Here is a 23,680-nt window from a genome sequence, read left to right as displayed (position 1 = left end):
AATGGCATTTTGGGATGTATAAGTAGGGGCATTGCCAGCAGATCGAGGGACGTGATCGTTCCCCTCTATTCGACATTGGTGAGGCCTCATCTGGAGTACTGTGTCCAGTTTGGGCCCCACACTACAAGAAGGATTTGGAAAAATTGGAAAGAGTCCAGCTGAGGGCAACAAAAATGATTAGGGGACTGGAACACATGACTTATGAGGAGAGGCTGAGGGAACTGGGGATGTTTAGTCTTCAGAAGAGAAGAATGAGGGGGGATTTGATAGCTGCTTTCAACTACCTGAAAGGGGGTTCCAAAGAGGATGGCTCTAGACTGTTCTCAGTGGTAGCAGATGACAGAACAAGGAGTAATGGTCTCAAGTTGCAGTGGGGGAGGTTTAGGTTGCCTATTAGGAAAAACTTTTTCACTCGGAGGGTGGTGAAGCACTGGAATGCGTTACCTAGGGAGGGGGTGGAATCTCCTTCCCTAGAAGTTTTTAAGGTCAGGCTTGACAAAGCCCTGGCTGGGACGATTTAGTCAGGGATCGGTCCTGCTTTGAGCAGGGGTTTGGACCAGATGACCTCCTGAGTTCCCTTCCAACCCTGATATTCTATGATTCTATGGTGCCCAGAGCCAATTCCCCAGCCCCTTTCACCCAGCCCTGCATACAGGGGTTTGCAATGCAGAGAACTCTCTAGGACAGCAAAGCTGCAGATGAGCAACTACCGGCTCATCAATAACCCAGCGAGTTATAGTGTCCACCAGGGCAGGGAACAAGCCTCCCCCTGGCGGGGGGCACCAGCTCTGCCACCTCTGCAGGAGGCACGAAGAGTCAGCCCCAGGGGCCGTCAAACAAACTCAAGGGCCAAATCCTGCATCAGTAGGAGTTGGTGCCTTCAGCTCCGCGTACACGCAGCATGGAGCAGCTGAGGGCATCCCTTCGTGGGTGGACGGCCGGGGACGCTGGCACTGCTATGGCTCATGCGGGTCCCTGCTCTGCAGACACTGGAGGGCTCCAGGCCTCAGCTCGAGCATTCTGGCCCCTCTCACCAGCGCTCACGCCAGGGGGATACTAACCCTGTGTTGTGCGGGGTTTCCAGCCCTCGCCCCTCTTCCCAGAAGCGGTTTGCTCCCTGCTGGCTCATCGCACGGCCCAGGCACTTGGTGAAAGCACCAGCATGGATTCCGGGGGAGGTGGGTGAACTTTGAGCCTGACTCACTTAACCCGTTTAGCCCCTGACCCAGGCTGGGTTTGAATAGGGGATGAAAGGGCAACTATCCGGTCAGCTGGCTCCTGAGCCTGCCACTCCCCCATCTTGCAGCTGGGGTAGAAGCCTCCAGTGCCTGCCTCCCTGGAGGGAAGGGGCCTGGCTGGGAGGCCTGGTACGGGATAGCCAGAGCCCAGGAGCGCTATGTATCCTTGCCAGTTTCGCTGGAAGGTGGGGGCTCTGTGCCGCAGCCAACTTGCAAATGCAACAGGAAGAGAGCTTGCTTTTGCAGGCCTGTTTACCAGGTGCCTGCTGCCGCCTCCGCTGTAAAGACAGGCTGTTCTTTGAATGTTAGAGGAAATTGCTAACAGGATGATTGATTGGCCAGCTAATTAGCTAATGATTAACGTCTGCACAGTGCCTTCACCATGTAAAGGCTGCCACAGATCCCCACTGCTCCGCACTTTTTGCTGGTCCCTGGCGTGGGCACACGGGGCAGCTGCTCCTCTCCCACCCCAGCCTTCTAGCCCCTGAGCTTCGTCTCGGAAAGAACCTAGTGAAAAGGCTGTCCTGCTCCTGCCTTCAGCCCAGGGGAAAGCTGGGGGCTGGCCTAGCCTGGCCTGCTGGGGTGAGGGCTTGCACTGGCTTTGGGGAGGTGTGGCTGGTCCTAGTTCATAGACTAGACAGACAGCAGGGAGCAGAGACAGCTTTAATTCACATACTGCAGCATTGCAGGTGATGGCCGGGTGCCAAAGGCTCAACCCCTGTGAAAGCCGCATGGAGGCCCAGGTTGACTGGCCAGAGGCAAACGGGGGCCCAGGCTGGGGCGTGGCCACTTAACCCAGCTTCGATCATGGCAGCCCGTGTCATGGCAGCCAGGCCTGTGTCCAACATGACTGAATCTTACCCCCTTTGGGCCCAGTGAGACTGGGAGATAGCAGGGCAGCTGTGGTCTGATCGGCTCCCCTTCATGCAGGGCCAGCCCCAGGGCAGTGGAGAGTTGGGTTGCACCCCTCCCACTCCAGCCGGGCTGGCTCAGAAGTGAGAAGGGGTGGGGGTCTGGGCTCTGCTTCCAGAGCTCTACAGGAGGAGGGAGTAAAGGAGGGGGATGATGAGAGCGGCTGGCAGCACGCTGGGGGTGCTGGCTTTGGCACGGGCAGGGTACCCGTAGCTGGTTCTGCACTGCCCTTCCAGTTCCTCATACGCAATCGGCTCATCGTCAGGTGGCTCCTGGGACAGGCTGTCCCTCACCTACCAGGGAAAGGAAACAGTCAGCTTCTCACAGTGTGCTGCAGAGTGGAGCCATGGGCCACGGCCGGCTCTGCACTGCGGAGCGGGGACACAGAGCCACAGGCCAGGGCCGGGTCTGCACTGCGGAGCGGGGACACGGAGCCGCAGGCCAGGGCCGGGTCTGCGCTGCGGAGCGGGGACACGGGCCAGGGCCGGGTCTGCGCTGCGGAGCAGGGGCTCAGGGCCACGGGCCAGGGCCGGGTCTGCGCTGCGGAGCAGGGACACGGAGTGCACGGGCCAGGGCCGGGACTGTGCCATGGGACGGGGACATAGAGCTGCGTGCAGGATCAGCATGGCAGGTGCGGGGTGGGGGCACAGAGCCCCATGGCAGCACTGCTGGGTTAGGGCTGGGCTGCTGGGTGGCTCATGGAGAGGCAGGCACCTGGCCCTGCAATGAGGGGGGCATAGGCGGGCCAGCGCTCCGTGCAGCGACTCTCCCATCTCTTCTCACTCACCTCCTCCGCCTTCTTGAAGACTCTCAGCAGGTTCATGGCGAGGGCAGCTTTCACTTCGGCTTCAGTCCACTTCCTTCTCAGTAACTCAGCTATTAACTCGGGGTATTTGGAAACATCCTCCAGCCCCTGGGGAAGCCTGCAACGTGCCGGAAAGCACTGAGCTCACAGCTTGGTTTGGCGCTTCCCAGGCCAGCCAGAAGCACTGTGAGTAGCAACTCTGACCCCTGCATAGCTCAGGCCATGGGGCTCCCCTGGGGACGTGGTTCCCAGGGTTAATTGGCCCAACTTGCAAAGAGTTTGCACTCAAGGTTCCTGCCCCCAGTTTCCTCTTGCCCCCTATTAATTCCCCCCCCCCCCAAATAAGTGGGGGAAGAGGAAACTGGGGGTGCACACAGCCCCTGGCATGAGGGAAGAATGGGGGACCCTGGTATGGGGGAGGAGGGGAATGAGGGTTGCCCAGGACCCCTGGTTGGGGGGGAAGCTGAGGGAGTCCATGCACTAGAGGGGCATGGGCACTATAGAGGGATGGGGCACACAGGGAGCTGGTGGGAGGAATGGGGGGACGCCAAGAGCCCCTGGGATGTACCACGAAATCAGCCCACAGGAGCTATGAAGTGTGCGCCCCTTAGAGCCCCTCACTGGTAACGCACCTTCTTGCTAGACCCAGGAGTGTGACTCAAAGGGTTCTGCCTTGGGGAGCCCCCTCTCCCCTCCCCCAGCTCCCAAGCCGATGGGCCCCACAGCAGGAAGAGGTGGTGAGGCCTACGAAGCAGGCACCCCAGCCCAGGGCGCTGTGTCCTTGGGAGCCGGTGCACGGGCCGGCTCACACAGGGTGCGCGCGCTGCCCCTCGAGGGAGACATGACTCGCTCGGGACGCCTTTGCGCAGGGCCCCTAGCCGAGGGGCTGAGGTGGCGGGGGGGAGCTGCAGCCTGTTGTCTCCTGTAGAACCTTGGTACCAGGAGCTGCCCCATGCCTCGGTTCCAGGGCTGGAGGGGGCCTGGCATGGGGGGGACATTTCTCTCCAAGGCTCAGCAACGGGCCAGGACCTGTTTCTGAGCAGTAAAGCAACCCCCAAGGCCTGGCCAGTGTCTCCCTGGAGACCAGCAGGGTCAGGGGTGGAGTGAGACGCCGAGGCTCTGGGGCAAGCTCAGGGAAGGAACCTACAGGAGGGCAAACCCCAGGTCAGCCTGCTCTGGGGTGCCCTGGGCCCCAGGGCTGTGGGAGCTGGGCCCCAGCCTGCATGGCTGGGCATGGCTCACAGATGGCCCTGCTAGCGCTGCCAGGGGCTGGCTGTTCGGTGGGGTTAGGAAGCCCTCGCCCGCTCCGCCACGTGCCATTCCTTACGTGGGCACGCCGTCGTAGTCCCCGCCAAAGCCAACCGCCGCGGAGCCAGCCACCTTCTTGACGTGATCCAGGTGATCTGCGAGGGGAAGTGCCAGAGGTGAGCGGGCAAGGCCCGGTGTGCGGGAACCCCACGTCCCTCAGGGCTGGCGCCAGACTCACCTGCGACCTGGGACAGGTTGGCAGCCTCCTTGTTGCAGGACACGTACATGTTGTAGAAGTTCACCATCACCAGGCCACCCGTCTCGTTCTGCAGGCGGAGACATGCAGGCATGGGCAGCAGGTGAACCTGCCTTTTGGGGAGGCTAGGGGGCCCTGCCCCGCACCTGCTGAAGCCATGAGACCCCCCCACACGGCCAGAGGAGCCCCGAGTCCCCCCATGACCAGAGGAGCCCCTGCCCACCCTCCCTGAGCTGCTGACTGGCCCACCCCTGGCTGCACTGGCTGGTCCAACCCCCGAGCACTGGCCCGAGCACCAGGCTGCGGGCTGGCCCAAGGAGCTGGCTCGACCGCTGCACCGACCTAGGGGAGAAGGAGAGTGAAGGCGGGGCCTTGGGGCAGAGTATGGGCGGGCCCAGGGCCTGGGTTAGGGGAGGCTTAGCCTCCCCTGGCCGATGTTACCACCGGCCCATGCATGCGGGTTCCCAAAGGCTGCAGCAGGTGAGGGCTCTGTGGCCCGGGCAGCCCAGGGTCTCAGCTGCTGCTCCTGGGGCAGGGATCCCACACCTGCCCCAGCGCCGGAGGAGCCGGTTGTCCATGAACTGGGGAGCCGGCGGCGGTGCTGCTCGCCATGGTCCCTAGCATGCTGCTTCCCATTCAGAGCCCTGGACCCCTCCCTGCAGCGATCCAGCCAGCAGGCTGTGCAAGGCACCGTCAGCAGCTCCAGCTCAGACACTTAGGTTCTCACTACCAGCGTGAAGTTACCACTGGCCCCTTGCACCCAGGATCCTGCCCCTGCCCCCTTGTGCCTGGGATCCCGCCACGGGATCCCGCCCCAGCCCCTCACACCCGGGATCCCGCCCCTGCCCCCTTGTGCCTGGGATCCTGCCATGGGATCCCGCCCCCGGTGTGACGATGTGACTCAGCAGGGAGGGGGGAGTGTTGACCTGGGAATGTGCCCTGGGGATGGGAGACCTGAGAGCCTGTCACCTGAGCCAGGAGGGGGAGGGGGAGGTAACACCTCGGCCCAGGAATGTGAACAGAGGCTGCAGCAGGGAACCTGCTGGGTGGGGTTAGTTGGGAGTTTGGGAGGCTGGGGGGAGGAACACAGGGAACCCCAGGGCTGGGGTCTAAGCTCCCTGCTCCCCCAGAAGGACGTGATTGAGGGGTCCTGGTTGTACCCACAAGCTCTGTTGTGGACTGTGTTCCTGTTGTCCAATAAACCTTCTGTTTTACTGGCTGGCTGAGAGTCTCAGTGGATCCCAGGAAGAGGGGTGCAGGGCCTGGACTCCCCCACACTCCGTGACAACTGGTGGCAGCGGTGGGATCTACTGCACCCCGTGAACGGCGCTTCCTGCAGTAAGTGACTGGGGAACAGTAAAACGAAGGGGAATTGACGGGGACCAGGCGTGCTGAAGATTCAGAGACGGTTTCGGGGGGCGGTTAACCCCTGGGAATGTGTGACCAGAGAGAAAGACTTTTGCAGTAACAGGGTCCCCCGGGGGATTGCAGCGAGCAGTCCCAGGGGCGGAGGAGTCTGCAGCTCGACCCTGGCAAAGAGGTGGTGACCTCAAGAAGGACTGGCACACTAAGGGCTTTTCCTGGAAACCGTGGGAAGCTGCCCGGCCTGCGAGTGGCCAGCAGGGAGATGTACGCTAAACGCCTTAAGAGTGACCTGGTGGAGCTGTGCAGGCAGAGGGGGCTGCGCATCGGGAGGTCCACCAAGGAACAACTGATTGCCCAGTTGGAGGAGAGGGATCGCTTGGATGACCCGATCCCTATCCCTGAGGGGAGCCGCCCGGCAGACGCAGCGTGGGCCCTGGGGCCTGACCGGGCTGGGAGGGGTCAGACTGCTGCCGAGGACATCCCGAGACCCTTCCTACCTATGTCTGGGGGAGGGGTTGGGGGAAGCCCAGCGAATACCGAGGGCACCCTGACCCCAGCACCCAGCAGGGGATCCTCCCGGCGGAGCTCCCCATCCCTGGAGCGGAGGCGGCTGGAATGGGAGAGGGAGATGAAAATGAGGGAGCTGGAGGATCATGAGAAACAACGTCAACATGAGCAGGAGGAGAAGGAGAAACAACGTCAACATGAGCGTCAGGAGAAGGAGAGGGAGCGTCAGGAGAAGGAGAGGGAGCGTCAGGAGAAGGAGAGGGAGCGCCAGGAGAAGGAGAAACAAAGACAGCACGAACTGGAGCTGGCCAGGCTGAAGAGCAGTGGGGCCCCGGCTGTGGTGAGTGAGGGGGGACCCAAGACTGCAAGGAGCTTTGATAAGTGCTTCCTGGCCCAGCGTAAGGAGGGGGAGGACATAGATAGCTTCCTGACGGCCTTTGAGAATGCCTGTGAGCTGCACAGGGTTGACCCTGCAGACAGGCTCCAGTTTCTCACCCCCTTACTGGACCCCAAAGCCGTGGAGGTGTACAGCCGGATGACAGGGCCGGAGGCAGGGGACTATGAACTGTTCAAACAGGCCCTGCTCCGTGAGTTTGGGCTGACCCCCGAGATGTACCGGAGAAGGTTCCGGAGTCAGCGTAAAACGCCTGAGGTCACCTACCTACAACTGGTCAACCGAATGCAGGGATATGCCCGCAAGTGGACAGCGGGGGCCCGAGCTAAAGAGGACCTGCTGGACCTAATTGTACTGGAGCAACTGTATGAACAGTGCCCTTCCGACCTGAGGCTGTGGTTGGTGGACAAAAAGCTCGAGAACCCCCAGCACGCAGGGCAGCTGGCCGACGAGTTTGTGAACAGTCGGTCAGGGGGTAGCCGGGAGGAGTCCCAAAAGAACAGGCCCCCCCCGATGCAGAGAGAGAGTCACCAGGGGGCCTCCCAGCGGGGAAATAGGGAGAACCCCCTCCCAAGGGGAACGCCTGGCGTCGGGCCCCTCCGACCCGCTCGAGGGGACCAACGTGACCTGAGCTGCTATCACTGTGGCCAGAGAGGCCACGTACGGTCCCAGTGCCCTGGGCTCAGGGACAAACTGAGCAGACCCAACCTACCCAGGGTTAACTGGGTAGGGACCCAGCTGGACGAGGGGCAGACGACTCGGGCAAGGGGGGCTGCCAGTTTACCACCTGCCCCGGAGGGAAGAATACCCCAGGCCAGCTCCACCAGAGGGCTGGAGGCTCTGGACTCAGGGCGCTCAGTTTACAGGGTGGGCGCGGGGCTGTCCCTCCGGAGAGAGTGCCTTGTTCCCCTGGAGGTGGATGGGAGGAAGGTCAATGGATACTGGGATACGGGTGCGGAGGTGACGCTGGCCCGGCCCGAGGTGGTGGCCCCAGATCGGGTGGTGCCCAACACCTACCTGACCCTGACAGGGGTGGGTGGGACCCCATTTAAGGTGCCCGTGGCAAGGGTACACCTGAAATGGGAGGCCAAGGAGGGCCACAAGGATGTGGGGGTACACCACCATTTGCCCACTGAAGTTTTGATGGGGGGAGACCTAGAGGACTGGCCAAGCAAGCCCCAGACCGCCCTGGTTGTGACCCGTAGCCAGAGCCGGCGAGGGCCACTGCTCCCTGACCTCGGGGAGTGTACCGCACCGGAGGCGCAGGACCCTACCCTGGTGGGAAGGGAGGGCCGAGGGGCACGGCTCAGAGAGGCTGAGGCCTCAGACCTGGCCACTGAGGGGGAACCGGTCCCCATCCCTTCCCCAGCCGCTGAGTTCCAGGCCGAGTTGAGGAAAGATCCCTCCTTGCGGAAGCTCAGGGACCTGGCCGACCTCAGGGTGGTACGGACCATGAGGAGAGGCTGCCAGGAGAGGTTCCTGTGGGAGAAGGGGTTCCTATACCGAGAATGGGCTCCCACAAGGGAAGTAGAGTCCTGTGGGGTCAGGAGGCAGCTGCTGGTCCCCCAGAAGTATCGCCGCAAGCTCCTGTACCTGGCCCATGACATCCCCCTCGCAGGGCACCAGGGAATCCGGCGCACCCGGCAGAGGTTGCTACAGAACTTTTACTGGCCCGGGGTCTTTACCACGGTCCGGCAGTATTGCCGATCCTGTGACCCCTGTCAGAGGGTGGGGAAGGCCCGGGACAAGGGGAAAGCGGCTTTGAGACCTTTGCCCATCATAGAGGAGCCTTTCCAGAAGGTGGCCATGGACATCGTGGGGCCTCTCAGCAGGACGACCCGGTCGGGGAAGAAATACATTCTGGTGGTGGTAGATTTTGCCACCCGCTACCCCGAGGCAGTGCCCTTAGCTTCCATTGAAGCAGACACCGTGGCCGATGCGCTCCTGACCATTTTCAGCCGAGTGGGGTTCCCCAAGGAAGTCTTGACAGACCAAGGCTCCAACTTCATGTCGGCCCTGCTCCGGTGCTTGTGGGAGAAATGTGGGGTCCGGCACGACTGGGCCTCAGCTTATCACCCCCAGTCCAACGGGCTGGTGGAGAGGTTTAACGGGACGCTAAAGATGATGCTGAAAACCTTTATGAACCAGCACCCGCAGGATTGGGACAAGTACTTACCTCACCTGCTGTTCGCGTACAGGGAGGTGCCACAGGAGTCTACCGGATTTTCGCCTTTCGAACTGTTATATGGAAGGAGGGTGAGGGGCCCCCTGGACCTGATGAGAGACGAGTGGGAGGGGAAGGCCACTCCCGATGGAGAGTCAGTGGTGGAGTATGTCCTGATCTTCCGAGAGAGACTTGCTGAACTCATGGGCCTGGCCAGGGAGAATCTGGCCAGAGCCCAGAAGAAGCAGAAGGTCTGGTATGACCGCACGGCAAGGGCCCGTGCCTACGCCACCGGGGATCCGGTGATGGTTCTCATCCCTGTGAGAAAGAACAAACTACAGGCCGCCTGGGAGGGCCCTTTCAAGGTCGTCAAGCAGCTCAATGAGGTAAACTATGTGGTAGAGCTGTCGAACCGGGCGCACCACCGCCGGGTGTACCATGTGAATATGATGAAGCCATATTATGCCAGGGGGAATGTGGTGTTTGCCGTGTGTGGACAGTGGGAAGAGCAGGGAGATGACCCTTTAGTAGATCTATTCCCTGGGACCAGAGCTGGTTCCCCCCTGGAAACAATTCCCCTCTCGGATCAGCTAACCCCTGCCCAGCAAGCTGAGGTCAGGGAGGTGCTGCATCCGTACCGACAGCTGTTTTCCAACCAGCATGGACGCACTAATCTGACTGTCCACCGGGTGCAGACAGGGTCGCACCCGCCGATAAGATGCTCCCCCTTCCGAGTCACAGGGAAAACTGCTCAGGACCTGGAAAGAGAGGTCCGGGACATGCTGGCTTTGGGGGTGATCCAGCCATCTGCCAGCCCTTGGGCCTCGCCGGTGGTGCTGGTCCCCAAAAAGGATGGGTCGGTCCGGTTCTGCGTGGACTATCGGAAGCTCAATGCCATCACTGTATCTGATGCCTACCCCATGCCCAGGCCGGACGAGCTCCTAGACAAACTGGGAGGAGCTCGGTACCTCACCACCATGGACCTTACAAAGGGCTACTGGCAAGTGCCGCTGGATGCAGATGCCCGGCTGAAATCGGCCTTTATCACCCCTCAGGCAGGGTCAGGAACTCATAGAGCCCCATTCGGCCTCAAGGGAGCGCCGGCCACCTTCCAGCGCCTAGTGGACCAGCTCCTGAGGGGGATGGAGAGTTTTGCCGTGGCATATATTGATGACATCTGTGTCTTTAGCCAGACCTGGGAGGACCATGTGTCCCAGGTTAGACAAGTGCTGGACCGACTCCAGGGGGCTGGGCTGACTGTAAAAGCGGAGAAGTGCAAGGTGGGGATGGCGGAAGTGTCTTACCTGGGCCATCGGGTGGGGAGCGGCCGCCTAAAGCCGGAACCAGCCAAGGTGGAGGTGATCAGAGACTGGCCCGCTCCCCACACCAAAAAGCAGGTCCAAGCCTTTATTGGGATGGCAGGATACTACCGAAGATTTGTGCCTCACTTTAGCGCCATAGCCACCCCCATCACTGAGCTATGCAAGAAGGGGAAGCCAGACAAGGTGGTCTGGACCGAGCAGTGCCAGGAGGCTTTCCGGGCGCTGAAGGAGGCTCTGGTCAGTGGCCCAGTTCTGGCAAACCCAGACTTTGACAAGCCCTTTGTGGTGTTCACCGACGCCTCCGACACGGGACTGGGGGCGGTGTTAATGCAGGAGGATGAAAAGGGGGAGAGACACCCCATCGTGTACCTGAGCAAGAAGTTGCTACCCCGGGAGCAACACTACGCGGCCATCGAGAAGGAGTGCCTGGCCATGGTGTGGGCCCTCAAGAAACTAGAGCCCTATCTCTTCGGGCGGCACTTCACCGTGTACACCGACCACTCGCCCCTGACCTGGCTGCACCAGATGAAAGGAGCCAACGCCAAGCTCCTGAGATGGAGCCTGCTCCTGCAGGATTACGACATGGACGTGGTCCACGTGAAGGGAAGTGCCAACCTGATAGCGGATGCGCTGTCCCGGAGAGGGGGCCCCGAACTTCCCCAGGTCACTGGTCACAGTGACCCCGCTCAGTTCAGTCTGGAAGGGGGGAGAGATGTGACGATGTGACTCAGCAGGGAGGGGGGAGTGTTGACCTGGGAATGTGCCCTGGGGATGGGAGACCTGAGAGCCTGTCACCTGAGCCAGGAGGGGGAGGGGGAGGTAACACCTCGGCCCAGGAATGTGAACAGAGGCTGCAGCAGGGAACCTGCTGGGTGGGGTTAGTTGGGAGTTTGGGAGGCTGGGGGGAGGAACACAGGGAACCCCAGGGCTGGGGTCTAAGCTCCCTGCTCCCCCAGAAGGACGTGATTGAGGGGTCCTGGTTGTACCCACAAGCTCTGTTGTGGACTGTGTTCCTGTTGTCCAATAAACCTTCTGTTTTACTGGCTGGCTGAGAGTCTCAGTGGATCCCAGGAAGAGGGGTGCAGGGCCTGGACTCCCCCACACTCCGTGACACCCGGCCCCTCACATCCGGGATCCCACCCCTGCCCCCTTGTGCCTGGGATCCCGCCACAGGATCCTGCCACTGCCCCTTCATACCCAGGATCCCGCCCCTGCCCCCTTGTGCCTGGGATCCTGCCATGGGATCCTGCCAGTGGCCCCTCATGCCCAGGATCCCGCCCCCATCCCCTCACACCCGGGATCCTGCCCCTGCCCCCTTGTACCTGGGGTCTCGCCACGGGATCCTGCCCCTGCCCCCTTGTGCCTGGGGTCTCTACACGGGATCCTGCCCCTGCCCCTTTGTGCCTGGGGTCTCGCCACGGGATCCTGCCCCTGCCCCTTTGTGCCTGGAATCCCGCCATGGGATCCTGCCCCCGGCCCCTCGCACCCACGATCCCGCCCCCAGCCTCTTGTGCCCGGCCCCTCACACCAGGGATCCCGCCCCTGGCCTGGGCTCCCAGCAGGGCCTGCTATCCCACAAGGGATATTTCCTTCCTGACCCCTGCTGGGGTGAAAGCACTGGTGGCTCGTGCCGGTTTTGCCTAGGGGCTGTCTGTGCGGGAGCTGCTCCTGCCCAAGAGCTGGTCCCTCTCTGCCTGATTTGGAGCTGTGCGCCCCGATCTCCTGTGCTGGAGGAAACGCTCATCACTCTGCGCATCCAGGCCATCTTACCACCCTGCGGAGGATGTCGTCGGGCACATTGCGCCTGCTTCTGCAGAGCTCATAGGCTGATGAGTGGCTGAATATAACAGGAGCTTTGGAAACCTCTAGGGCGTCTGCCATCGTCCGCACAGACACGTGGGCCAGGTCGACCAGCATGCCTAGGCGATTCATCTCCCGGACCACGCGCTGGGGGAGCAGATGAGGGACGGGTGCTGAGTGAGCGCCCCTCCTGTGCGGCGCAGGCCACATCAGGGACAAGCTGGCCCCAGGCCCTGCAGAGTCTGAGCGGTGGGACCTGCATGTTCTCCTGGGCACCCCTCCTCACCCCACTTAGACTCACCCCACCTGCCCGAGTGAATGGGACCTTGCCCCCTCCCCCTGGGCGAGTGGAGTCTGAGCCAGGGGGCCGGGGAGCGAGTGCAGCAGGCAGCACATCGAATGGGGATGGGGGGGAAGACGGGGGCAGGGACAGGAGCGCCCACCCCCGTGTCAACTTCCACCAGCTCACGCTTTCCTCTGGCCCCTGTGTGAGTGAGCTGCCCCGGCTCGCTGTGCCCTGCATGTGGGTAAATGGGGGTGAGCAGCCACCAGGTTTCTCTGCCCATGGGGCAGGGGGATGAGAATGGGGGGGCAGGCATCCCAGAGAGGCCGGGGGTTGAGGACGGTGCAGTGGGGTCAGGAGTTTGTACTGCCAGGCTGCTGCTGCCTTGGAAAACACCACAGTGGCTTTGGGAATGTGGCCAGGGACTGGCAGCTGTCACGCTGGGAGCCAGGCTAGATCAGCCTCCGCAGCAGCAGGCCTGGCGGGCCTTGCTCTGGGACGTGGCAAGAGCAGCCCCGGTGATGGGAGTAGACAGCCTGTCCCAGGCCCTGATATGCCAGCAGCGCCCCTTCCAGAAAGGCTGGTCCCTGGCTGGAGAAGTGCGGGCGCTCTGTCCCCTCCCCATCCCCACGAGGGTCTCCAGCTGGAGAGCTCCCTGCCCCATGTGTGGGCATGGGGATGTCGGCTTCCAGCCCCCCAGGCAGTGCACATGCAGGGGCCATTCCCACTCACCTTCCCAAATTGTGACAGGCCGTTGTGGACGGGCTGTTCCTGGTCTGTGTCCACCAGCCAGTTGTCCACCCTGCGAGCCAGAGCGCACACGTCAGCCCAGCTCTTGGTGAGCCCACGCGGCCTGAGCTATTTATTGGCACTAGGCTGCTGCCTGCCCCCGAGTGCCGGCACGGGGGCAGGAAAAGGCATTGGCATCGTTCTCAGCCCTCTCTGGGCCCCGGGACCCACGCGGGGACTCACTCACCTGGGGAATCCCTGGGTCCCTGTATGTTGTTCCAAACCCACCAGGCCCCGTGCTTCTGCCCCCTGCGGCCCGACCCCACGGGGGCCCCGCAAGCTGCCATGCGCCCCAGCACTGGGGTCCTTACCAGGGGGTGTTGCAGCTGTGGGAGAGGGTCATGTAGCGCACCCCCAGCCGGTAGAACGTCCGCAGGGTGCCCAGGCTGCTGTCCATGGAGTGGCCGCCCTCCACGCCAATCAAGCTGGCAACCTTCTTTGCTTGGAAGGCGTCTTCTATGCCTGCAAGAGCAGCATTTCCCAGGCTTGAGTCAGCGGGCAGGGGGAGTCCCAGCGAGCCGCGCCGGCTAATGAGTGCCAGGTTGCTCACGAGGGGGTGTTGCCTAGGGCCTGCTGAGCTCCCCTTCTGCCTGGCAGGCCCTAGCTACCCTTGTAGGAGACCTCGGAGGGGCTGGCTCGTGACAACTCGAGCTCCCAGCTACCGACTGCTGGAAACCTCAGTGGGCTTTGCACAGGGCAGGCACGTCTGCAGAGAGAGATGCCTCCCCCAGAGGCACACATGGCAGGGTACCAGGGAGCTACCTCCGCCATACAAGGGGCTGGCAAGGACCATGCCCGGGCAGGGTGCTGGGTGCGGAATGGCAGCGGCTGCTGGGCAGGGAGGTCCCCCTCACCCAGCTCATTCTGGGCTGGGATGCGGCCTGGGGCGTCCTCGCTCAGCTCCTGCACCCCCCATCCCCGCAAGGAGCTGGGCAGGGGCCACGCTCCATCGCTCACCTGTGCTGTTGGTGACACACACAAAGGCCTCGGGGTACTTGTCGCACATGCGGTGAATGACGTCGATCTGCTCCAGCGTTCGCTTCACTGCGTCTTTGTTCTGGGTATCGCAGGGCACGTAAGCCGCCCAGAACTGAGCAGGGAGACAAGCGGGGAGTTAAGGAGCCCGGCCCTCCGTGCGGGGCAGCGCCATGGGGCAGGGCAGCCTTAAGTTGTTCAGGAGGCTGCTTTGCTTCATACATTCCCACCTTCAACCCACACCCATCCCAGAGCCAGCTGTGGGGCGAGCAGAGGGGTGCCCCGGGCTCGCTTGGTACCTGGGACTGGGGGGGTGGCATGCTATCACGGAGTGTGGGGGAGTCCAGGCCCTGCACCCCTCTTCCTGGGATCCACTGAGACTCTCAGCCAGCCAGTAAAACAGAAGGTTTATTGGACAACAGGAACACAGTCCACAACAGAGCTTGTGGGTACAACCAGGACCCCTCAATCACGTCCTTCTGGGGGAGCAGGGAGCTTAGACCCCAGCCCTGGGGTTCCCTGTGTTCCTCTCCCCCAGCCCCAAACTGCAAACTAAACCCACCCAGCAGGTTCCCTGCTGCAGTCTCCGTCCACATTCCTGGGCAGAGGTGTTACCTCCCCCTCCCCCTCCTGGCTCAGGTGACAGGCTCTCAGGTCTCCCATCCCCAGGGCACATTCCCAGGTCAACACTCCCCCCTCCCTGCTGAGTCACATCCTCACACATGCACAAGCAGCCAGCCGCTGCCAGGGGATTCTCACCCCGGGTGGGCACAGACCCAGAGAGGTCAGGTGGCTGCTGACGGTCACAGAGCGTCAGTAGCTCCTGGCTCCATCCCTGGGCTCAGAGCCTCTGGGACCTGCAGTGAAAGTGGTGAGCAGCTTTGCAGATGAGCTGCCGGGTCCCACCTGGCCTGGGGGCTGGGCTGGATCCCTGGGCGTCGGGGAGCCGGAGCCTGAGCACGGTGGAAGTGAAAGCAGCCATGCTGGGGAAGTGCAGGCAGCAGGTGGGTGACAGGGGCTGGCTTCCTCTGGCCCTAGGAAAAGTCCAGCAATTGCTCAGCCGAGAGCGAGGGGCGGCTCGCCTGCCGGGGGCTTTCCAGGGAGATCTCCCACCAGGGAGCCAGGCTGAGTCATACAGGCTCCTCGGCTGGAGTCAGTGTCCCCGGCTCTGCTGCCTTCATGGGGGCGTGAGCGCTGCCGGTCGGTGTGCACCAGTGCCCTGCTGCGAGCGTGGCTGTGTGGGCCCTGCCCGCGGGATCTACAGCCTACCTGGCCCCCCACGCGCCCACTCCGCAGCTTGGGGATGCTGGTGTGGGTGTCGTTGAGCAGGGTGAGGTTTGCCGGCGCCACGCTTAGCCTGTTGTTAAACTTTTTCAGCAGCTGCCAGGGCAGGTCGTTGTGTCTGGAAAAGAAAGGGATGAAAGTGAGGGAGCCTGGGAGCCGTGCTCCTGTGCCCCCCACATGCGGGGGGAGCAGCCCCGCCCGACCCCTTGGGGCAGGGGAGTCGAGTGTCTGGCATGAGCCCTCAGCCCAGGGGAAGCCTGGGCGTGGACGGGCACCAGGCAAGGCTGGCGTGTAGCAATACCCAAAAACGGTATGCTGGTGTGAGGAGCAGATCCTAGGGCTGGGCTACACCCCATGTTTGCAGGGGGGCCAGGTACCGACAGTTACACCAGGTCACCCCCTGGCGTGGACACCAGGTTATGGTGTAAAGGAGCTTTATTCCGCTGCCAGGACAGGACTAGCCACTCTCCTCTAAGCACATTTATCCCAGGGTAGCTGCGTCCACATGTACCCTGGTCGTCGGCGGGCGGGATCGAACCCTCTGGAGCTTAGTGCATGAGCCGCTACCACATGAGCAAAGAGCCAACTGGCTGGTAGCGAAGGCTGTAGGGCAGACTCATTAATCGCTCTCTCGGTGCCACTCGATGGGACAGAGCCCCACCCCAGGAGGTGTGTGGGTTACACACGCTCGCTCGGGGCTTGTACCTTGTCCATTGTGTCCAGAGAGCTGAAGCAGAACAACTGGTGTTTGCAGACGAGGCCTGGTGAGGGTTAGTTCCTACACAGGCAGGCTGGAGGGCTGTATCGGCCTGGGGGGCAGCTGGTCCCCATCCCTGCCCCGGCACCTCGGCCCCCTTCTCTGCTGAGCATTGCCCCAGCTCTGTGTTTTCAGGATTCCACACCGGCGCGTGAGCGCGCCACTCCCCCCGAAGCCCCGCAGCCGGCTGCAGCCAGCGTTTGGAACCGGGGCCACAACCGTAACCAACTCTGGGCTGGCGCCTTTGCTGCTGCCGACCCAGACCCCCAGTTTTTTTGCTGTTGCGTGCGTTTCAAAGCAAGGGATGGCTTGGCACAGACCCGCCTGCCCGCCCGCCCGTGCTCTCTCCTCCCATCTCTGCGCAGCGGAGACGGGGCCCTCTCTGCACTGTGGCATTAGCCATGCCCGGGTGTCAGCTGGCTTCTGCACAGCCCGAGGGGACGGGCCATCCCCACTGGTCCCGTCCCAGCTCCTCCAAACCTGCTCAGCGAAGCCGAGATCGCCGGGGCCAGCAGCAATTCCAGGCCCAGTGCCTGGAGCTGGCTGGCCCCTCGGCAGCCTGCGAGACCTGGGCCGTAGCCCATACAGCGGACACACCTTAGTCCTTCAGCGGCTGAGTGCCCAGGGCTGGCACCGGCTCCCCGGTTTGTGCCCTTGCCCTGCTGAGCTGCCCCTGGCTCAGCTGCCAGCTGGCGGGTGCCTGGAACCTGCCTGCCCTTAGTAGAAACCCTCCGGACACGGCTGCAGTCCTGAGCATGGCAATATCCTGCCTCCCCGCCCCCCCGGGAGCCCTGCCCAGCTCTCTGCATGCGAGCAGAGACACTCTGCCTCTCTCCCCTCCTTACACTAACCCAGCCTGGGCAGAGGCCAGGCAGGAGGTCCCAGCAGCCCAGATTAACCCTCGCAGTGCCGTCTCCAGCCCCGCTAGGCTTGCGTCTCTTCCCAGCGTCTGGCAGTTGAAGACTAGACAACAAGACAGGCGTCCTGCTCGGCGGGGGATTGGCCATGGGAAGGGTTGCCCAGGGACAAGGAATCTTTAGCCTAAGACCGAATGGCTTTTTCTGTGGATACAGTCCAGCCCAAGGCAATGGGGCCAGGCAGGAGGCTGCGCTCTGCACAAGCTCAGGCTGGCTTCTGGCCTTGACATCGCCCATGAAACTGCGGCCTGGGCAGGTGCAGTGACTTGGGCAGGTGTGCTGGCCTCCAGACAGGGATCAGAACCCGGGAGCCGCTGGTTCCCAGCCCGGTTTGTGGCAGTGTGTGGAACGGAGGTGGCAGCTGGCAGGGGCCGGGGACAAAGAGCTGTTAAGGTTGCTGGTGGCTTGGAGGGGGCCAGGAGGGGAGCAGGGCTGGGCTGGCGGCAGATTAGGGAGCATGATACACAGCATGGCAGCTGCCTCGTGCCCAAGCGCCTCATCCCCTGGAGCTCAGTGAGGCAGGGGCTGCAGGAGGGAGGATGCTGGCGGTGGCTGGAGTCAGGAGGCGCTGTTTTTAACCACCGATGATCACGATCGGTTGGTTGCACTCCAGTGAGGCGCTGCTGCAGGACCAGCTAGACAAGCCCTGCCCCAGTGTCAGGAAGAGCCAGACCCCTGGTGTGTTGGGGGCGGGGGAGGTGGCTTGAGGGTGGGTCACATGCTGGGCAACCCTACATGTTTGCAAGGCCCCTAGAGATTTTCTCCTGGTGCTTTGCCAGCCAGGCTGAAACTCCCTGAAAGACTGTGGCTGAGGCTGATTGAGTGCAGCTCAGGGCCTGTTCAATCTCTGTCGTAACATTTGACTCTCATTGGGTTGTTTGGGGGCTTTCTCTGAAAACTCCTGCTGGGTGTCTTTCCCAGCTCTGGCGGGAGGTTTCCAGATGAGGCAGAGGCTTCTCTACAGTCCTGCGCTTGGAGGACTCTTTGCTGCTGGTTGTTTTTTCTCCCGCATTGGACGGCTCCGCACGTGGATTTACTGATTCCCCCCGGTTCCATTTCTGCAGCAGTTTAAGCTTCCCTGCTGAACAGAAAGCTTTGTGTAGGTGACGCAGCCAGCACGTATCCTCCCCTGCTGGCAGTTTCCCTCTGCGGGATGAAGCTCTGTCCACGAAGCGCTTCCTGGCAGGGAACCACTTTGCCTTCCTGGAGGGTGTCCGTGTGACTGGCTGGCTTAGGGTGACCAGATGTCCCGATTTTATGGGAACAGACCTGTTTTGGGGTCTTTTTCTCATATAGGCTCCTATTACCCCCCACCCCCGTCCCGATTTTTGCTGTCTGGTCACCCTAGGCTGGCTGCCGTGTGATGAGGGTGCTAGGGAAGAGTTTGCTGCTGCGGCGTGGCAGTTGTTTGGGTCTGTGTTTGTACACAGGGGTGATGGATCCGTTGTTCCATGGGCCTGTGGAATGTGTCCGCATCTCAGCTGCCAGGAGCTAGGCTAGTGCTCCCCATGGGCCCCCCGGTACCCCTTCACCTTCTCAGGCTTTCCCACCATTCACTTCCTTAGGGTTGCCAGTTTCGGCTGGGCATATTCCTGGAGGTTTCATCACGTAACATAAGCTTTAATTAAAGGTTAACCATTAATTCCTGGAGATCCCAGGACATCCTGGAGCGTTGGCAACCCTACGTTCTTTTGCCCTTTGGCTCCTGCCTAATCCCCAGGTGAAGGCGGCAGGGATGACACTGGCTGTTACCTGGGCTGCGTTCCAGAGGCCACAGTTCCCGGACTGCTCTGTATGAGCCAGAGCAGGAAACGAAGCCCCAGGAGAGCCCCTCCGCTGGCTTTGCTGCAGGAGGCTCATGGAAGCAGCTGACCCCAGGGAAATGGATTGGGGGCTTCCTAGCTCTGTGCTCAAGGGCGCTGAATTAACTCTCTCACTGCCGGAACACAGGCAGGGCTGTGGATTGCTCCGTGGAGGGAGGGCCGTGCCCAGCCTGGGAGGGCATGCGGCCTTGGCACGGGAAGGGTTGATCCAAGGCCTTGCTCGGGGGTGTTATACAGCAGCCAGGAGGTAGCTGTGATAGTCCCAGATGCGTATGCAAAGACCCCTGCCCCTGCTCAGCATGCGAGAGAGCCCAGGCAAATGCCAGCACTCAGCCAAGGTACCATTCTGTCCTGGAACGAGAGCAGCCAGAGGTGCCCAGACATTCCTGTGTTACTGCCCGAAATTCCACCCAGAGCCTCCCTGCACCACGCTGGAGCCAGAGGGGAATTCCCCAGCGAGCCCACGATGAGCAGAGAGGCTGGAGGAGTTTTTCTTTCCAGGAGTTTTGAGTGTTTATCTTTCCTGGGTAAGAAACTAATCACAAGAAGGAAGGCAGAGGGGTTCCAAGAGCCGATGGAAAACCCCGCAGGGAACTCCGCAGGCCACAGCTCCAGGCACTGTTCCTGGCAACATCGACCTGCTCCAAGGCTTGGGGAGCCATGGCCAGGTGGCCGGAGCCACGTGGCACAGCGGGGTGGGTGGCAGCAGGCTCCTGCTTGGAGGGAGGCAGCTGCCATTTGCCGTGGGTGCTCTCCTGGGGGGTGGGGGTAGGGTTAGTTACTGAACTGGCTGCCTGTGAGTTTCCTCTCCTCTGGGCCTTTAACCAGCATCCTCAGCTTCCCGACTCAGAGCACGGCAGGGGCCGGCTGCCCTGCACACACCACAGACTCCAGCTGGGCATTGCCAGGGCTCCCGGCAGGGTTGTGCAGCCCACACCCACAGCGTGCCCTGCTCCCACACCCCAGCCAGCTGCATTTGAGGCCGGCTTGTGATGCCCCCTCGGCAGCACAGACACAGCTCATCCGCCCCCCTGGCCAGCGCAGGATTGCGCCCGTGGTGGGCTCTCAGGGGCGGTCCCTCTCCACCTCAAACCGGCCCCCGTCAGGCCCCCGAGAACCGCCCCAGCTTGCTGACTTACGCGGCTGCCACTGCCGTCATTTAAGGAAGTGTCACGCGGCTGGGGGAAGCAAGGTGTGTGCTGCAACTGCGGGGGCGTCTTCCCCTTTCGGTCCGCAGACGGCCCCCTCCCCACGTCACTCAGCACCAGACGGCCCGCGGGGGTTATTTCTGTCCCTGGTCACTGTGCCTCGGCCTGGAAGCTCACGCGGGATGACGTCTCCCTCTGTGCTGCTGCCTAGCGCCAGGGCAGTCGGGCTGGGGCCCAGGAAAGAGGAGGGGTCCCTCTGGCTCTGTCAAGCACCAGCCCGCGGGGTCTCAGCCTGGGGGGATCCTCCTCCCTTTCTGTATAGCTGGGGGGGGGGGTCCTGCCCCTTCTTTCTGGTTTAACCTGGGGACAGGGTGTGGAAGGGCTGAGGGGAGTATGGGGGGCCCAGGGCGACGCTGCCCAATTTGGCAGCCCTCAGCCTCACTGCGGGGGGTGAAGAGCGTCTCCCCACTGAGCCCAAGGGAAGGGGCTGACAAGGGGCTTACCCTGCAGTCCAGCCCCCCCAGGGCTTGCCGGGACTGTGCCTGGCTCCTCACCGCTGCAGGCTCAGGTCAGTCTCCCATGGATATGGGGCAATGCCAGCCCTGCGAGCAGGACCAGCTCCACTGGACGGATGCGCACGCGGTTGGGTCCACCTGCTCGTCGCTATGCTGGAGGGGCCCAAGGCAGGCCTGGGGGGCTGTGGGCCAGGACTGGGGGCAGTGACCGAGCTGGGGGTGGGAGCCCACTAACGGACTAGCAGCGGGAGGGGTGACACAAGTCACTGGCAGAGCGACGTGGAGGCCCAGGGGTGGAAGAGCCGTGACACCCAGCCCCCTGTCTCAGTGACTCCCCCTAGGTGTGCAGACCTTTTGCCTGCTCTGAATCTGGCAAGCCCCAAAGCCTGAGTCTGGCAACCCCCCGGGTATCAGTAACAGTCTCAGTCCAGGTGCCCCTTTCCCTCTAGCGCAGCTTGCAGATCAGCATCACACTTACCCCTTCTACCCCTGAAGCTAGTAACTGCAGCAGCTGCGTCCCCCCGCCCATGCCACACACCCGCCTGCCCGGCCCAGCCAGACCCTGCGCTTCATCCCCCTCTGGGCTCTGGCTTGCTGTCTGCAGCAGCTCCAGGGACCCAGGCTTTCCTTAGTGCCAACGAGGCCGAGGGAAATGCAGAAACACTGCTGGGTAGCAGTGACCTCCTGGCATGCGCTGGGGATGGCAGCTTCTCTGAGGCAGGCCAGTTCCCAGGGCTTTGCCCAGCTGAGATTGGGAAGCCCCAGTGAGCCCTGCAGCCAAACCCCACAGGCTAGCAAAATGACTCAGTGCTGGGGTTTCTCCTCCAGCTCCGTGACAGCCCACTAGCTTTGTGCCTGTCGCACAGTGGGACGGACATGGTCCTTGGACCAATGCTCCCACCTTCCTCAGGGTCTCTCCGAGCTGCTCCCGGCCTGACCTCATGGGGTTCTCCCCCAGCTGGGAGCAGCCACTTTCCCCTGGCTGTGATGTGCCAGCAGGGCTGGGTTTCCCCTTTATGTTTTGCAGCGAACTCATGGTGTAGTGTAGCATGGCCTGGCCCTGATAACCCACCACATGCAAATCCACCCTGCCCTCCCATTCCCCTGGGGCATGCCAGAAACTCCAGCATTTCCCATGGGGCACACTGAGCAGGTCCCTGTGGAGTTCCAAGCCGTGGGGCTTCCCCAGGGTGGGGGTTTGCTGGAAATGGAGCCGCGCAGGGCTTTCATCACTGGGGGGTTTCTCAGGGAACTGAGAATCCTTGAGCAGGTGGGAAACTTTCCTGTTGGATGGAGCTGGTGCACCCTGCCTTCCCCTGAGCTGGGGGCTGCGCAGAGGGGATAACTCTACCCCTTGGTAAGGAAAAGCTCCCGGGAGGGCCGGCCGCTCCCTCAGGGGCTGCGTGGCGCCGGGGTAGCAGGCATGCATCCCTGCCATGGAGAGCCTCTTGCGTGCAGTGGGGACTCACTCCTGAGCCTGCATTTCCACTGCCTGAGTTCGGCAGCTGCTATGCGCTCACGCTGGCCTGGCCTCACGCCACGAGGTGCTGAGAATATATCACCTGCCCAGCTCCAGGGTAAACCATATCGCTCCCCCTCCCTCTCCTGCAGAGCTCAGGTGGTGAAGGGAGTACGGGGGGCCCAGGGCAGGAGTACGGGGGGAGGCTCGTTCCCTCTAGGGGGAGTTTCCCAACTTGCCGAGACAGGGCAGGGAGCAGCAGGGGCTGGTATTTACCCGTCTATTAGAGGAGTCTCGTTCATGATTCTCTCTGCCTCCGCCCTGTAAAGCTCCGCTGAGCAGAATGGGAAAATGGATAAAAGCAAGTAGCTGAACAGCATTGGCTTCATGGTGGCCAGACAGCCCAGCCTTGGCTTCTGAGTCCTCCACCTCCAACCCTGCTCTAGAGGGGTCCCTTCGGCTGGGCACAGAGACTGCGCTGCATAAATGAGACTGTCTAGTCCAAGACCAAGATCTCAGTGATTGGAATTTGGCTTAGGTAACAACCCAGAGTCAATAAATAACTGTGCTGGATCATAAAGCGATTCGGAGCTCTCTCTAGCTGGCTGCAATCTCTAGCTATCTCTATCTCTTAGCCTTGCCACACATGAGCTCTTCACAAAAGTGCCCTGTACAAAGCGTTCTGGGCACACATGGGGCAACCCCCACACATGGTCTTGAAGCTCAGAGCCCCCCCGCTCAGAAATGTCACGCGCAAGTGGCGGCTTCAGGTGCCATCCTGCCAAGGTCACGTCTACACTTGGAGCTGGGGGGTGACACCCGGGTAGCTCTGGTGAACTAGGGCACCAGAAGCAGCACAGGAGGGGGTGAGTGACAGCACGGGCCAGCTGCCCCGAGTCCGTGCCCACGGGGTCCAGGTGGGTAGCTAGCCCCTGCTGTGCTGCCCGGCTGCTCTGTTTAGAAGGTCACCATTGCTGCATCCCCCGAAGGTGCCATTGTTCTGCGTGTAGCTACTTGGCTGCGGGACGGGGAGTGAGCCGCATTCCACCTGCTAGGCCTGATTGGCTCGGTCCAACACTAGGACTTTAGGTCGAATTTAGCAGCGTTAAATCGATGTAAACCTGCACCCGTCCACACAATGAAGCCCTTTATTTCGACTTAAAGGGCTCTTAAAATCGATTTCCTTACTCCACCCCTGACAAGTGGATTAGCGCTTAAATCGACGTTGCCAGCTCGAATTTGGGGTACTGTGGACACAATTCGATGGTATTGGCCTCCGGGAGCTATCCCAGAGTGCTCCATTATGACCGCTCTGGACAGCACTCTCAACTCAGATGCACTGGCCAGGTAGACAGGAAACGAACCGCGAACTTTTGAATCTCATTTCCTGTTTGGCCAGCGTGGCAAGCTGCAGGTGACCATGCAGAGCTCATCAGCACAGGTGACCATGATGGAGTCCCAGAATCGCAAAAGAGCTCCAGCATGGACCGAACGGGAGGTACGGGATCTGATCGCTGTTTGGGGAGAGGAATCCGTGCTATCAGAACTCCGTTCCAGTTTTCGAAATGCCAAAACCTTTGTGAAAATCTCCCAGGGCATGAAGGACAGAGGCCATAACAGGGACCCGAAGCAGTGCCGCGTGAAACTGAAGGAGCTGAGGCAAGCCTACCAGAAAACCAGAGAGGCGAACAGCCGCTCTGGGTCAGAGCCCCAAACATG

At 61.8% G+C, this 23,680-nt stretch overlaps 1 protein-coding gene across 2 annotated transcripts; it reads right to left on the bottom strand.

Moving 5' to 3' along the window:
- Positions 1-1,882: 1,882 nt before the first annotated feature.
- DPEP1 (dipeptidase 1) lies at positions 1,883-22,463 on the bottom strand. Of its 2 annotated transcripts, none has more exons than XM_048817201.2 (10): positions 22,238-22,463; positions 15,328-15,460; positions 14,041-14,173; positions 13,395-13,545; positions 13,027-13,096; positions 11,982-12,158; positions 4,442-4,529; positions 4,283-4,358; positions 2,938-3,073; positions 1,883-2,443 (listed from the first exon to the last, which is right to left on the bottom strand). In XM_048817201.2, the coding sequence occupies exons 1-10, from the start codon at positions 22,348-22,350 to the stop codon at positions 2,273-2,275; spliced, it is 1,248 nt and encodes a 415-aa protein (XP_048673158.2). In that variant the 5' UTR covers positions 22,351-22,463; the 3' UTR covers positions 1,883-2,272. The 2 variants fall into 2 exon arrangements, with proteins under 2 accessions (XP_048673158.2, XP_074974581.1); XM_075118480.1 differs by lacking the exon at positions 22,238-22,463 and adding an exon at positions 19,979-20,071.
- Positions 22,464-23,680: the final 1,217 nt, after the last annotated feature.

Source organism: Caretta caretta, chromosome 12 (assembly GCF_965140235.1).
Source record: "Caretta caretta isolate rCarCar2 chromosome 12, rCarCar1.hap1, whole genome shotgun sequence".
Taxonomy (NCBI): Eukaryota; Metazoa; Chordata; order Testudines; family Cheloniidae; genus Caretta; species Caretta caretta.
This window is presented reverse-complemented; position numbering and strand designations above follow the sequence as displayed.

Bases quoted from the DNA above. Each gene is read 5' to 3' on its own strand.
- DPEP1 (XM_048817201.2), bottom strand. From the start codon at position 22,350: ATGAAGCCAATGCTGTTCAGCTACTTGCTTTTATCCATTTTCCCATTC. The intron at 15,461-22,237 runs GTAAATACCAGC...TTTCTTTTCCAG, and splicing joins GAGACTCCTCTAATAGACGG to ACACAACGACCTGCCCTGGC. The intron at 13,097-13,394 runs GTAAGGACCCCA...TCTGGCTCGCAG, and splicing joins CACAGCTGCAACACCCCCTG to GGTGGACAACTGGCTGGTGG.